Source organism: Nicotiana attenuata, chromosome 8 (assembly GCF_001879085.1).
Source record: "Nicotiana attenuata strain UT chromosome 8, NIATTr2, whole genome shotgun sequence".
NCBI classification, from domain to species: domain Eukaryota; kingdom Viridiplantae; phylum Streptophyta; class Magnoliopsida; order Solanales; family Solanaceae; genus Nicotiana; species Nicotiana attenuata.
In genome coordinates, this window is record NC_031996.1 from 33,100,794 (window position 1) to 33,117,289 (window position 16,496).

Genomic DNA, 16,496 nt, shown 5'->3' on the forward strand with positions numbered 1-16,496 from the left:
CACCCCACCCCACCCCCACCCCCACCAAAACCATCTTCTTCTTCTTCTTCTCTCTCTTCTCTCCAATCTCTAATTTTTATTATTTAAACATACTATAAGAAAGATCCCATCAGTATCTTTGTGATAAGTCTCACAAAAATTCTTCTCCAAGCTGAAAACTTTATTACAATATTACCATTTTTATCTTTTTCTTGTTTGCTTCAGACTTTCTCATTAAAGCACTCGTATCCCACTTTGGACTTTGGTTTCAGACTTCCCATTGTCAAGATTTTTTTGTTTTTTATTTTTTGCTAATGAATAAAGTTTCTGTTTGAGATCAGTTTGATATTTTAGTTGTTTAAACAGTGAAGACACATTGCTGGCAAAGTTGCATTCTTGGATTATTTTCAAGAAGTAAAAATGTGTGAAGGAAAGTTTGATTCTATGGCAAAAGAAACACTGAAGAGCCTTTGTAGAAGCCATGGTTGGTCTTATGGAGTTTTTTGGGGTTTTGATCAGAGAAATTCTTTGTAAGTTTTTCAACTCTTCTCTCTCTTTTTTTTTCATGCTCACCATTTTATTTTCTCTCTGTAGTTTTTTAATTACTGTAATGAAAGTCTTTTTCTCTCTCTTTTTACTCTAAAGGACTTGCTTTTCTTTCAAAGGAGAAGATTTTTAAATTTTTTTTTTTTGGTTGAGAATTTTGATAATGATAGTGTATAGCCGGTGTAAAAATAATAGCCGAAAAATGTATAAAATTTGTATTTTTTGTGACTTAAATAGTTTTTGGCGCGGGCTAAAAGGGATAATTTAGTACTACTTTGTTTGATATGTTTTACAAATACTACAATAAGATGTTTTTGGTAAGTTAAAGTTGTGGAATAATAGTCCTTTTTAAAATGATAAGTGATAGTAATTTCTAGTCCAATGGTACTGTTTTAATTTCTCTAAATCGTAAATTACATGAATGTCTTGGATTCTAAGATCTATTTGATTTGTTTTTTAATTAAAAGATATTTCTAGTTCAGTCTCTTCTGCCAAATTCAATTTGGTTTTGTGATTTTCTTGACATATTTTATGAAATTACAGCATTAGATTTTTGGAGAATAGCTAAATTTTTTTGTTACTGAAACTTTCTTTTTTATAAATGGGGAAAAAAAAAGATTTCTGAAGGCAAAAAGAGTTTGCTTTCATTTGATTTTTTTTTTTTTTATAAATATTTTTGGTGTACTGAAATCTTCTGCATGTCAGATTATTAACGTTACAAGATGCATACTATGAGGAACAAATGGGAGCTGTGATTGATGAAATGCTACTTCAAGTCCATGTTCTTGGAGCAGGGTATGCTGCAAAATTAAATCTTTCTTCAGAAATTTCAGTTAAATTCAATGGCTTAAAGTTGTAGCCGGTAAAGTTGCTGCCATGTGACTACGTGGTCACTGGTTCAAGCCGTGGAAACAGCCTCTTGCAGAAATGCAGGGTAAGACTGCATACAATAAACACTTGTGGTCCGGCCCTTCTCCGGGCCCTGCGCATAACGGAAGCTTAGTGCACCGGGCTGTCCTGCTCCTCAGTGGCTTAAAGTTACAAAGTTTCCACAACCATATTTTTTATGATATGACTTTTTACAGGATAATTGGCCAAGCAGCATTTACTAAGAAACACAAATGGATGTTTTCTGATGCTAACAATGGAAAGCAGATCCCCATTGGATCATCTAATAATTCCAATTTATTCCAGGTAATTATAATTTGTTTTCTTGCTTTCAAAAGCAGACTTGTTTTTAACCTTCTCTTTGGAAAAGTTGTTAGTAAAATAACAAATTTTAATGATTTTAAGCCTGTCAATTGTGTCTTTGTTTTGTAGGATGATGCTGAATTTGAGCAACAATTTTCTACTGGGATCAAGGTACTCTTTTTTTAATTTCTTAGTTGTCCTATTTCAAATCCAGCACCAGCAAAATGTTGGTTTTTACTCTATAACAAATGGTTTTCTTGTTATTTTGCAGACAATTGCTGTAATCTCATTTGAACCGCTAGGCGTTCTGCAATTTGGTTCTACTAGTAAGGTTAGTACTAATGTCTATATTCAGCTTAACGTCGTCTTTATTTCACTAATTCAGTAGTCATCGAGAGTTAAAAAATTACAATATATTGCGGCAATCACTTCTTTGATTAGTGAAAGAAGGCATGCTCATTGATCTATGCTAATTTTGTCCATTTTCGATCAAATTTTGAAACCTCAAACTGTAGATTCTTAAGTTGTATATATGTTTACTTAATTATTTTGTTTTCCGCAGCTTCCAGAGAGGACAGGTTTTGTGGATCAAGCTAGAAAACTTTTCCAGGGGATAGAAGTCGAAGCAGGAAAGTTTTCATCGCAAGTTTCACCTTCATTTTCAAGTGGTGAAATATGTGGTTTATTAGGAGGATCATCAGTTTCATCAATCTGGGAGAATCTGCATTTTGTGAATTCCAATGTTCCGCCAACTGCAAACAGTGAAACTTTTATGAAGGAATCTTGTTTATTAGAAGATCTCATAGCGGGCAATCAGATAATGACATCTGATGCAGCTACATCATCTTTGAGCGAAAACCAGTTTCAAAATGTTCAGTTCAATTCCTGCAGTGGCCAATTTGACACTCAATTGCAGCAACCGACGTTCCAGTCTGCTGGTTTCTTTACCGGCTTCCAGGATTCTTGTCTGACTTCAACTTGGGATGATCTCGCATCAAATATGAGCATACAAGATTTTGATTATGTCCTTTCCGCGGAGCCAAACCATTTTGAATATCGCGCAGATGCAACTCAAAGCTTTCATGAGAGCTCATCATTCAGTTCCTTAGGTGGATTCGAAGTACTTGCTGATGGTGATAAGACCACCGAGCTGTATTGCACACCGTTGATCAACCAGAGGAATGATGGAGCACTTAGTACTATCAATGATAACCTATTCGATACGATGGGAATTATCTCAGCGTCTGCCAATCTAAACGAGCAGCGTAATTTTAATCTAGACTGTGATGCTTCTGTTTCAATACAAAGTTCCATCACCAACGCCTTTAACCATGTTGAAAAAGGAAAATGTTCAAACATGTCTCCCTTCGAGAAAATGACTGGTTTGAACCCGGATGTTAGTGGTCAGTACCCGGACTTTAGCACTTCCAACTGTGGATGGAACTCTGGTCAAGCTAATGAACTCAGATCTAGGCCTGATAACAGGTTATTCTCAAAACTGGGAATAGACCAGCTTCTTGATGACGCCTTGAACGGATCTTGTTCATTTGCTGGATCTGTTTCCGATGATCAGTTGTCAGGAACCAATAAAAGAAGAAGAATTGGAAGTTCTTCAGGATGCAATTATCTGGCAATGCCTCCTAGATTTTCAAGCTTTGATAAGATTAGAAAGTTGCCTGAATGTAGTCTAGATAGGGCAACTAGCAACCTCGAGGCGAAGAGTGAGGCCATCGCGAAGTTGGATGCAAGTACATTGATTGGAGACAGATGCAGCATCAATGCTTGCAGTACCATTTTACCAGTTAAAGGCAATCAAAAATCCTCAAAGCCTACTAAGAAGAAGGCTAAACCAGGGACTCGGCCTATTCCTAAAGATCGACAGCTGATCTATGAACGTCTCTCAGAGTTGCGAGAGCTTATCCCTAATGGCGAGAAGGTGTTGTCTCTAAGCTCTCTATGTTTTGCTTAATGAACTAACAGAAAGAACTTAACATTGGAAATGCTTCTACTCTTAATTATACTACTACGAAGAACTCATGTTTTATTTGTTTCTTTGACAGATGAGCATTGATCGCTTACTACACAGAACTATAAAGCACTTGCTTTTCTTGCAAGGTGTCACTAAACATGCTGAAGGACTCAAAAAGAGTGAAGATCTGAAGGTAATAATCAATCACGTAGATTAATATGATTTCTTTGAGCAGCTAAAAAGATAAAACATTATTTTCACTGCCAATTAACATGCGTTTTTTCAACCGGCAGGATGCTAAAATTCGATTAGAGAAGTCCAAGACTAATGGCAATGGAGTTACATGGGCATGTGAAATTGGCGATCAAACAATGGTTTGTCCGCTGATAGTTGAGGACCTTAGTACCCCTGGTCAAATGCTTATAGAAGTAAGTAATGGTTTCTTTATCACTTATAATACCTACAATTATTTCGATGAGTCTTGATAATACCTTTATCTTGCATATGATTAACCTTGGATTATGTGTACTCTTTTACTCAGATACTCTGCAAGGAACAAGGTTTCTTTCTGGAGATGGTAGATGTAATTCGAGGCTTTGGCTTGAACATATTGAAGGGAGTGATGGAATCTCGCGAGACAAAGATGTGGGCGCATTTTGTTGTTGAGGCTGAGGTAAATGCTAAACTAGAAAACAGCAGCAACAAATAAAACCACTTTGCTTCTCCTTTGATCTGTTTTCATCTATTTAACGTTTCAATTTTCTCGCAGGGAAACAGGCTAGTAACAAGGCACGAGATCTTTTCATCCCTTGTTCAGCTGTTACACTTGACCAGTACTAGTGAAGTCGGTCTGAACAATCAGCTTCAGAATATTACTGGTGGAAGGACTGCTCTAATAAACGATTGTCCAAAATCTGCTGTGCCCATATCTAGCAGCTTACCTGAAACAATTCGATGTGTAATATAGCGATCGTTGCACTTACTATAGGATCTGTTTGTGGTAACATAGAACATGCAGAGGAGCATATTGAGAGGAAGTTGTATCAAAAAGTTTTTCCCTTTTCAAGATTGCTCCTTCTTTTACACCTTAGGATTATCTTCTTTTTATCTCTTGGCAGAGTTTGATTATAACTTTAAGCTGACTGACTAGCTAGGTAGTTCCAGGTTACTTTTGATTGTTCATTTTTGCAATTTCTGTTTTTTCTTCTGTAATTATGAAACATGGATTACTAAGAAGTAATTACATTAGTCTTACATGAGTTTGAGCTACGGATCTTTTGTCTCTGAGTCGAGGGTCTCCGCGAAACAGCCTCTCTACCCCCTTCGCGGCAGGGGTAAGGTCTGCGTACACTCTACCCTCCCAAGATCGCACTAGTGAGATTCTACTGGGTGGTTGTTATTGTTGTTACATGAGTTTGAGTTTCAGAGCCACACATTATCTACTGAGTATGAACCATGCACACATTATCTATCGAGTTTCGAACCATGCGCCACTGGTTGCCCGATATTTGCAGGTTATAAAAAATAGTGCATGGTTATGTTCTGTTAATGAAAATAGTGACACATGAATCCTCTAATAGCTACACTATTTAAATACTGATGGTGAAAAAGACAGGTGTAATATATATATGGTTGAAACTTGAAGAAAGACAGAAGTCTGGAACTAGATTTTGGCACTTTGATTATGTGTAGAAGTTTGTTCATTTAAACAGAGAGAAATTAACAATGGAGTAAGCAGCAATCAACCTTTTGATAACTGAAGTATTTGCTCAAATAAGTGCAATAATAGTGGAGATAAGTGCTGTCACAGTTCAAATTAAAGCAGAAGAAACCAACTGAAACCTGATTTAATATAAAGTTAGTAACCAAACATTAGATGGATGGCCTAATTTTTCCCCAACTTTGGTAGAACCCCAATACCGAAAGGGTTTTAGATTCACTATACTCTATTCTATAACGTAAATAGTATCTTGATCACAATATTGTCATATTCCAATTTACATGCACTTCGACTATTTCATTTCGTACATGTTATCTCTATTACTCTATAGCTCGATATATCATGTAACTCTTCCTATCAAGATTTAGGCAGACAGAAAGAACTCACAACATTTCATTTATTTCTACTCAGATTCGGACACTGATCTCCCATGGTTTTAATGATCATTTCATTGACGGATAGGCCACACGGTTAGGTGCTATACAACAACAACACAACCCACTAAAAATCCCAGTAATGGTGTCTGGGGAAGGTATAGTGTACGCAGACCTTATCCCTGCCCCGAAACGATAGAAACCAAATATAATCCCACGATTGGGATCTGAGGAGAGTAGTGTGTACGCAGACCTTACTCCTACACGGTTAGGTGCTATAAGGTAAATAAATCCTCTATTCCTCTCAATTTGGGGAAAAAAGAATTAAATAAATATCCAAGTTCAAGCCGAAATGTAGGGTAAGGCTGCGTACAAAAGACCCTTGTGGTCCGGCCCTTCCCTGGACCCCGCGCATAGCGGGAGCTTAGTGCACCGGGCTGCCCTTTTTTTATTCCAAGTTCAAGCCGTGGAAACAGCCTCTTGTGTCACGACCCAATTTCCAACCCGGTCGTGATGGCGCCTCTCGTGAAGACAAGGCCAGCCAACTAACTCAAATCGTCTCTTTAACAATTATTAAACATAAATGAATAGATAAATACAGCTTAACGACAATACTAACCAGTATTTACAACCCAACACAACCCGACCGGGGTGTCACAAGTCACGAGCATCTAGAGAAGTCTAAATACAACTACAGGGCCAAAAATATACGGAATAAAATTTAGAACCAAAGGAAGTAATCCGGTGCCGCGAACGCTGGCGGTCACTTTGCTCAGCTACGATAGCAATACCTTCAACCAGCTCAAAACCCACTACCGGGTGAACAATACCTGCATCTGCACGCGAGGTGCAGGGAGTAAAGTGAGTACTCCAACCCAGTGAGCAATAAAAATGAATAACGGCTGAGAATATAAAATCCCACACAGGCACAGATAATGCTATCTCAACAATAAAATCAAGTAAACAGCAGGGACCAGTGAAACATAGCAAGAAATTCTCTTTGAAAACAATTAATAAAACAAGTATGCTCAAGTATGGTCAGTCATTGTTACCTGACCGGTCAGCCATTGTTACCTGACCCAACGCGTGTTTCAGTGCCATTGTTACCACTGGTTAGCCATTGTTACCTGACTGGTCAGTCATTGTTACCTGACCAAAACACGTGTGACAGTGTCATTGTTACCACTGTCCAATTCTAAATGGGTACCCGCGCTCACTGTGGGTGTGCAGACTCCGGAGGGGCTCCTACAGCCCAAGCGCTATATCATCATAAGGCCTGAAAGCCTGTACATATCAACATGAGCCCTGAAAGCCTTCTCACAATACACTCGAGGCCTGAAAGCCTCCTCACATATCACTCGACATATCCTCACATATGGCCCTAGGCCTCAATCAGTCCAAAAATAATCATAAGCCCCCCAGGCATCAGTAAAGACAATAATGCTCAGCTCAAACAATAGTTCAAACATCAGTTAAAACTCAAGGTTGAGTGAAAATATAGCTGAGTTCATGAAACAGTGTAATTCAAATGGACTGAGTTCATATAATATTTCAAACAGTGATGATAGTTCATAAAGAGTTCAAACAGTCGGCAATAAGCCCCAAATATGGCAATAAGCCCAAATCATAGTGAAAACAACAAGTCATTGCTAATACGCGGTAAAATATCATCCGGACTGGACCAAGTCACAGTCCCCAATAATAAATGACCCCGCGCTCGTCATGGAACGCGTGTCTCATCTCAACATAGCACCAAGTTGTGCAAATCAGGGGTTTCAAACCCTCAGGACGTCATTCAAAATCATTACTCACCCCGAACCGGTGAAATCTCTAGCTCGCGACGCCTTTGCCCCTCAAACAGACCTCCACGCGCGTCGAATCTAACCAAAACCACAAGGAATACGTCACAACAGGCTAATGAATCATAACCAATCGAAAAGACTCGAAACATATCAAAAATCACGAAGTTGGCAAATCCCGAGCCCCGGGCCCACTTCTCGAAAAATTACGAAATTTACATCACCGGATTCCTCGTCTCGCCACGAGTCCATACATATCAAATTCATCAAAATCGGAGTTCAAATGCCCCTCCAAATCCCAAGTTTTCATTCCAAAATATAAGCCCTGGTTCTTCCAATTTTTCCCAATATTTCCAAGAATTAAAAGTAGATTCTTCAAATAAATGATATTTCTAGACCATAGGAATTACCTCCGATTACTTCCCCGTCAAAATCCTCTAAAAATCGCGTCAATAGCTCCCAAGCTCGCTCAACAATGGAGGAAAAATGGTGGAGCTCGCGAATGAATTAAACCCCTCCTTTAACCCTTCTGCCAACAGTCCTTTTTCGCTTCTGCGGTCCCGCTACCGCTTATGCGGGACCGCTGCTGCGGCCAAATGACCGCTTATGCGGTTTTTCATTAATTACACAGCTTCCGCTTTTGCGATTCACTATCCGCTTTTGCGGATCTTCCAAGACCGCTTCTGCGGTTAAAACGCGCTCCTGCGGACCCGCTGATGCGGAAAGGGTCCGCTTATGCGAAACTCTTCACTCAAGCACCAAAATCGCTTCTGCGCCCTTATACCCGCTTCTGCGGAACCGCTTCTGCGGTCCATTTCCGCAGAAGCGGAAATACAGATGACAGCAATTTGCAGACCTGCTACAACTTCAAAAACTCTCGTTTAACCACTCAAATTCACCCCCGAGGCCCCCGGGACCTCAACCAAAAACACCAACACATCCTAATACCTTATTCAAACTTGTTCCAATCCTCGAAACACTTCAAACAACGCTAAAACCATCAAATCACATCGGATTCAAGCCTAAGTTTCTTAAAAACATCCGAATTACGCATCCGCTCAAAAACCCGACCAAACGATGTCCGAATGACCTGAAATTTTACACACATATCCAAAATCACCTAGCGGAGCTACAGCAACTCTCGGAATTCCATTCCGATCCTCGGATCAAAATCTCACCTATCAACCGGAATTCGCCAAAATACTAACTTCGCCCAATTCAAGCCTAATTCTACACCGGACCTCCAAAATCAATTCCGATCGCACTCCTAAGTCACAAATCATTTCCCGAAGCTAACCGAATCACCGGAAATCACATCCGAGCCTTCTAACTCATAAGTCAACGTCCGGTTGACTTTTCCAACTTAGGCCTTCCTTAAAGAGACTAAGTGTCTCATTTTTTATCAAAACCAATCCAAATCAACTCTAACACACCACATACCGATAACGAAACATAAAGAAGCATAAAATGGGAGAAACGAAGCGGTAACACATGAGACGACGGGTCGGGTCGTCACATTATGATAAAACTCCAGCACATTATAAAATTACAGCATATTATGCTGGAAACCCATATGTAAAAAATTCGAACCCCAGCATATTATGCTGGAATATTTCCTGGATTTTTAAGAGTGTTATTGTTCAGATTTTATCTTTACACGAAAAGTGGCTAAATTTCGATTACTTTTGAAACCGTGGCTATTTTTCAGTTATCAGTTATAAATATGGCTTTCTGATATTTTTTCCCTACATATTTCTCCGTTTGTTTTAAAGATTCTCTTTTGATAAGTAAATGCCAAGTTTTATTGATTATAAAAGACTAAAAGAGCACCAAGTGTTGTTGAATATAAAGGGGATACAAATGCACGTAGGAGGTCTAAGGCAATTCATATTGTATACATCTTTTATTTTGGTTGAAGACAACCACAAAGCACAAATATATGTGTTCGAGTGTGTGGACAACATTTTCTTTATTTCTAAAACATCTATGTTTCTTTCGTTCCAAACACCTAAAAAATGCAGGTTGAAATTGTATTCTACACATCTTTGAGATGTTCTTTACTTTTCTTGTCCAACTTATGATAACTTCTTTTAGAGCACCACGTATCAGCCATTTGAGTTTAAATAATCCTTGAAACATGCACTATAGTTGACAAGCAAAGGCAAATTTACCATTTGCTCGATAAAAATCCAATTGCTTCACGAAATGATGGCTTCAGCTTCCTCTAGGCACATGTAGCATCTTAAGCATACATTTTCACCAACATATTTGCTTGAGTTGGTCAGTGCAGTCCACTCCAATAGATTAATGTTAAGATGCTTTCTCTTTCAAATCAGCCTCCAACATGAATTTTCAAATGTGCTACTTAGTGATATAAAAAAAAAATTTAAAAAAAAGAGAGAGAGAGAGAGAGAGAAAAAAACCATTACAATACATATAATCAAGCTTTGAGATATAGCTTCAAGGTTTACTTTTTAAAAATTGTTAATAAGATACGAAGTGAATTAGATTATCGGTATAAGAATTTTTAGTTAGTTCAAGTGACACATACAGATATATACCTATAACTCAAATGAAGTTTAGCAATTCAACAACTCCATAAAACAAAAGAATGCTCTACAGTAAATATCATAAAGCTGAGAGGAGACAATGTGAAGACAACAAGTATGAACTTAAACTGGTTGTAATTCTTTTTTGCCTTCAAAGGTCCTTCTCATCTATATACCTTAATGCTTAGCTCAAGAAGACGATAAAAGAAGGAATTTATGCCCACTACTATGCTAAACATAGAGCAACTTAATAAAACTATTCTTTGATCAGAGTAACCTAAAGAAATTAATACCTCCAATGCTAATATTAAGGACAAGGATACCAACAAAAAAATTCCACTACTAATACAACAAATCAAGAATAAAAGACAGTAGGGTAAATAAACACTTTCATCTTCCTCACAATCACCTAAATATAATCTCTAAGTAAACGAAGGATCCACTAATTTGTGTTTATCAAGATAGATTCAACAAAATAGTACAAAAGTTTATTAATCTCAAAGTTTTCTAATAAAATTACCAAATGTTTCGAATCTTAGACATTCCTGCTCTAGCCATCATTGAAAAGGTTTATGCTAGAACTTTATGATGCGAACATATTAAAACCAATGTAAATTTCTCTTTATCTCCTTTTTTTAGCAATATGTTTCTGGCTCCATTACAAAGTTAACGAGAAGTTTCTCAATGTATTTTGTATTGCATGTAGGCCTTGTACTTTGAACCACTGATTTATACACCTTTATAGCTCAACTTCTTACATAATAATATGAACATCTCTAAGTACCAAATGAGTTGTTGCTGAAAAAATGATCAGCCTTTTCAATTTTGGTGATACTAAATGATCAGTTGTCACCACAAAATAATCATCTTCTTGAAACTTAAACAAAGCACCCATAACAACTTCTTAAGGACTCCTGTTTGCATGGTGGTGCAATTTTATCTTAAATAGCAGTATACTGATACACATATGCATATATCTTTATTATAATGAGCTTTTATATATATCATCATCGGTAATATAAGATCTTAACTATGAAAGCATCCTTAAACTTTGAATATTAGAAGAATATTTCAAGGTGCATACCTGTCCATCAGAAGACAACAGTCTATCCTCGCATGTTTGGCAGTTGCCTAGCAAATAATTCTTCGCACATAGTATTAATCAGAAGACAACAGTCTATCTTCACATTTTTGGCAATTTCCTTGCAAATAATTTATTGCTCGAATTAGCCTAGATTTAGTATTTAGTACTTATTGCTCGGCAAAACAACTAAGACTATATAAATATTACTATATTTCTAACAGAAAAAACTATTTATCAATACCAAACCATATGCTCATAAACACCATCATTTTAAATACAGACAAATTTGAGTCCCCTTGATTCGTCTTGCAAATTATTGAACTTTGCATTTGTACTAAANAACCTGACCAGGGTTCCAAATTCCGATCCTGCGAGGTCTAGCTCACTTCTGCGAGGCCGCCTATGCGGTCCTCCTTCCGCTCCTGCGGAATCTGGCAAGGGCCAAGACTTCCGCTTCTGCGCATCTTCCAATCGCTTCAGCGAGACCGCACCTGCGGTCTTATAACCGCAGGTGCGAAACCAACAGATACCAGCAAGGTTGAACCTGCAATTAACTCCAACAACCTTCCGTTTAACCACCCGAATTCACCCTGAGGCCCCCGGCACCTCAACCAAAAATACCAACACATCCTAATACCTTATTCAAACTTGTTCCAATCCTCGAAACACTTCAAACAACGCTAAAACCATCAAATCACATCGGATTCAAGCCTAAGTTTCTTAAAAACTTCCGAATTATGCATTCGATCAAAAACCCGACCAAACGATGTCCGAATGACCTGAAATTTTACACACATATCCAAAATCACCTAACGGAGCTACAACAACTCTTGGAATTCCATTCCGACCCTCAGATAAAAATCTCACCTATCAACCGGAATTCGCCAAAATACTAACTTCGCCAATTCAAGCCTAATTCTACACCGGACCTCCAAAATCAATTCCGATCGCACTCCTAAGTCACAAATCATTTCCCGAAGCTAACCGAATCACCGGAAATCACATCCGAGCCTTCTAACTCATAAGTCAACGTCCGGTTGACTTTTCCAACTTAGGCCTTCCTTAAAGAGACTAAGTGTCTCATTTTTTATCAAAACCAATCCAAATCAACTCTAACACACCACATACCTATAACGAAACATAAAGAAGCATAAAATGGGAGAAACGAAGCAGTAACACATGAGACGACGGGTCGGGTCGTCACATCTTGCAAAAATACAGGGTAAGACTGCGTATAATAGACCCTTGTGGTTTGGCCCTTCCCCGGACCGCACACATAGCGGGAGCTTAGTGCACCGGGCTGCGCTTTTTTTATTTTATTCCAAGTTCAAATGAGAATACCACAATAGAACACTAAAACTAAGATAGAAGAAAAAAAACTACTATAAACAAACTTAAAAAGCATAATATTAAGTGATTTTGCTAGATAAGCTAATCGTCAGAAACTGATAGCAAGAGGATTCTGATGAAAGAAGCACTAATCTGAAAGGATTACTATAACTGGAAAGCTAATATTAGACAATGAGCTGACCTAAACCATACTTTAAAGTGAGGATTAGTTAGTGACCGCCAGCTGTTTATTAAACCAAACTGATGATATTTTAGTTTTAAGAATTTATCTTTGCTATTGACCACTTATCAAGCCAAACTGATTGGTTGTCTTTAGACCTGCTATCTCGGGAGAAATTTAGTATTTATAAATTCACTACTTTGCTACTTCTCAGTGGCGAAACTAGGAATTTTTTTAAGGTTGTTCAAACTTGAAATAAGTAAAATTTTGGACAAAGGGTGTTCAATATATGTTATGTACCTCTAAAACCTACATATATACACAATGTTATTTTCCGACAAAAGGGTGGTCAATTGACCACCCTAAGCAAAGTGTGGCTTCGCCCATGCTACTACTACTTTATTTCTTCTTTCTTGAGCCGAGGGTCTGTCAGAAATAGCTCCTCTATCTTCCTAGGATAGGAGTAAGGTCTGCGCACACGCTACCCTCCCCAGATCCCATTTGTGAGATCCCACTGGGTTGTTTGTTGTTGTATAAATTCACTACTTTATGAAATGAACGGATATGTGATGCTTAGCTTATTCATTTACACAGTGGGAATAAATAAGAGGGAAATAGAGATATGCAACAACTGAGTCATGACCTACTCAGATAGTATTTGAAATTCTTAAAAAGAAAATGGATGACTTAGATTAATTATCTGGCCTAAGTTTTACATCAGCATCATCTTTATATACATGCATTAATATATAGCTCAGGTCAATTCTTAGTAGTGCATGGCATTAAGCTCCTAAAGAAGTTCTAACATTCACAATATTCTGTAGCTGTGTATTCTTGTTATTTTTGTTCATCTTGTTCATTTTCTCTGCTATGTTACATTAACATGAATGCTATTAGTACTGCTGCTGGTGCAACAGAGTGGAGAATTAGAATGTCTGATGGCTCGTCCGCGATTTTGGTACCAGAATCAAGCGTTATAACTAGAATATATATTTCAGTTAAAAGCTTCTTTAAAACCATTATCTTGGTATTCTGGAGATTTTTGGAGAAAGCATGGAACATAGGAATGAATGAACCTAGAAAAGTGATCCACTGTATCAAGGTTGGAATTGCTCTAAGTTTCGTCTCGCTATTTTATTATATGAAACCTTTATATGAAGGTGTTGGAGGAACTGCAATGTGGGCAGTTCTAACTGTTGTGGTGGTTTTTGAGTACACTGTAGGTAGGTATTCATCAATTCTAAACATTTTTGACTTACTTCATTTTATTGTATGCAGTCTTACCTTGTATTTCTTCAAAAGGCTGTTTCTACGGCTCGAACCCATGACCTCCTGGTCATATGGCAGCAACTTTACCAGTTACGCCAAGGCTCCCCTTCGTTCATTTTACTCTTTTTGTATAGTGAAAATGAAAAGGCTAAAAGTTTCAAGAAAATTGCAGGTGCAACACTTTACAAATGCTTAAACAGAGCTACTGGAACTTTTCTTGCTGGATTTCTTGCTATAGGAATCCACTGGATTGCCAATCAATCAGGCAAAAGATTTGAGCCTATAATTATGGGAGCTTCCATTTTCATATTAGGTGAGTGATCTTTGTAAATAAGCATTACTTTTTGCATATGGAATATAGATTATCTGTTCTCATTTTCTTTTCTTTCACTCTACTAGCCTCAGCGGCAACCTTTTCAAGATTCATTCCTGCAGTGAAAGCGCGGTTTGATTATGGCGCTATGATCTTCATCTTGACTTTCACTTTGGTTTCAATATCTGGATATCGCGTTGAGAACTTATTGAACATGGCTCACGAGAGAGCATCAACGATCATTATCGGAGCTTCTTTGTGTGTTATTACAAGCATTCTCATATTTCCAATTTGGGCTGGTGAAGAGCTCCATAAACTTGTCATTAGTAATTTGGAAAAGCAAGCAGAGTCCTTAGATTGTAAGTCTTTTGCCTAAACTTTAGATATAGTTCTGAAATTTCATTATATATAGTCTTAAATTTGGTCTTCAAATGTCATTTTAGGCTGTGTAGCTGAGTATTTTAGTGTCACTGAAGACACAAAAACCAATACTAAGAAAATGTTAGCTTTCAAGTGTGTGCTGAATTCTAAGGCCTCAGAAGAAACAATGGTAAGTTTCTGTCAACATCAATATAAAAAACCTTGACAACTTTCAGGGATTAAACAAAACTTAGTATTAATACTATATATCTTTTACCGATAAAAGGGTAGCCCGGTTGCATTAACCTCCCGCTATGTATGAGGTCCGGGAAAGTGCCAGACCACATGGGTCTATTGTATGTACCTTACCTTCATATCTTTTATTTGATAGACCACAAGGGTCTATTGTACGCAGCCTTACCATGCATTTCTGCAAGAGGCTATTTTCACGGCTCGAACCCTAACCCGTGACCTCCTGATCACAAGGCTGCAACTTTACCAGTTACGCCAAAACTCCCTTTCATATCTTTTACTGATAGACCACAAGGGTCTATTGTACCCTGCATTTCTACAAGAGACTGTTTTTACGGCTCGAACCCAGTGACCTCCTAGTCATATGGCAGCAACTTTACCAGTTACGCCAAGGCTCCCCTTCGTATCTTTTACTGATAAAACATGGAATTATTTGCCAGGCCAACTTTGCAAGATGGGAACCAGCTCATGGCAATTTTAACTTTCAACATCCATGGAAATATTATCTTAAGATCAGTGCATCGATGCGAAGTTGTGCCTGTTGCATTGAATCTCTAACTAGCTGTATCAATCAAAAAGATCAGGTTTATAATCTGAATTCATAAATCCATTAGTCTGTAATTCCTTTTTTTCTAAAAGACGAAAATCTTTATTGTGTTATAGGCATCTGAGTTCTTAAGAAAGCAGCTTAGTAACACTTGCCAACAAGTAAGTTCAAGTACAGCTGAGATATTGAAAGAGTTAGCACTGAACATGAAAACTATGAGAAAATCCTCCAGGATTGATATCTTAATACAAGAAAAGAATAGCGCGATTCAAGAGTTGGAAACTCAGCTGAAAGAAGTCTCAGGATTGCTCATTGTGCCAAAGGGGGCCAAGAATGACAAGGAAGAAGAGAAGCCAGTTGTGAGAACAGGCAATGTTATACCAATGGTGGAAATTATACCAGCTGCAACATTTGCTTCGTTAGTTATTGAAATCGCTACGAGGATTGAAGGAGTTGTTGATGCAGTTGAAGAATTATTCAAAATGGCCAAATTCAAAATTGAAGATGCTGAGATGATCAAACCAAACCAACCAGTCATCAAGATCATAAACTAGTAGGAGTATTACTGATAGATAAACTTTAATCAATACTTCATGTCTTAGTATGTTCACGTGACCAAATGCTCATGTTGTACTACTCATCCCACTCCTAACACTTCACTGTGTATGAATAATACTAGTTTCTGAGCACGTGTGATCAATACAGACTTGTTAGAACAATATAAATACTATTAAAATATCATGCTACCCTATAAATACAAGTCCCAACATAGTAAGCAGTTAGAAGAAAATAAACTTATCTAATAGCCCCCNAACGAAAGAGATTCTCATATACCCCCCCCCCCCCCCCCAACCCCCCAAAAAAAAAAACAGTTTTACCTGTCGCTAGCAGTTTTATTGTTGGAATCCTTTTTTTAAAGAAGAAGTCAATGGCCGAGTAAGAAATAAGAGTAGTAGATCATATTCGATGAAAGAAAAAATCGAATAATTGGAATCCATAATTGTGATGCATTGTTGTGGATCTCGATCCAAAGG

The 16,496-nt window shown here is 37.8% G+C and overlaps 2 protein-coding genes across 2 annotated transcripts; both read left to right on the forward strand.

Annotated features, from left to right (window-relative positions):
- LOC109231219 (transcription factor bHLH155-like) lies at positions 103–4,938 on the forward strand. The gene is made up of 10 exons (XM_019396804.1): positions 103–509; positions 1,231–1,320; positions 1,611–1,719; positions 1,846–1,887; positions 1,988–2,047; positions 2,279–3,652; positions 3,777–3,878; positions 3,979–4,113; positions 4,227–4,358; positions 4,455–4,938. The coding sequence occupies exons 1-10, from the start codon at positions 400–402 to the stop codon at positions 4,650–4,652; spliced, it is 2,352 nt and encodes a 783-aa protein (XP_019252349.1). The 5' UTR covers positions 103–399; the 3' UTR covers positions 4,653–4,938.
- LOC109231220 (aluminum-activated malate transporter 10-like) lies at positions 13,471–16,148 on the forward strand. Its single transcript, XM_019396805.1, has 6 exons — positions 13,471–13,944; positions 14,163–14,303; positions 14,390–14,662; positions 14,747–14,853; positions 15,356–15,499; positions 15,579–16,148. Exons 1-6 carry the CDS (start codon positions 13,605–13,607, stop codon positions 16,014–16,016), a joined length of 1,443 nt encoding a protein of 480 aa, XP_019252350.1. The 5' UTR covers positions 13,471–13,604; the 3' UTR covers positions 16,017–16,148.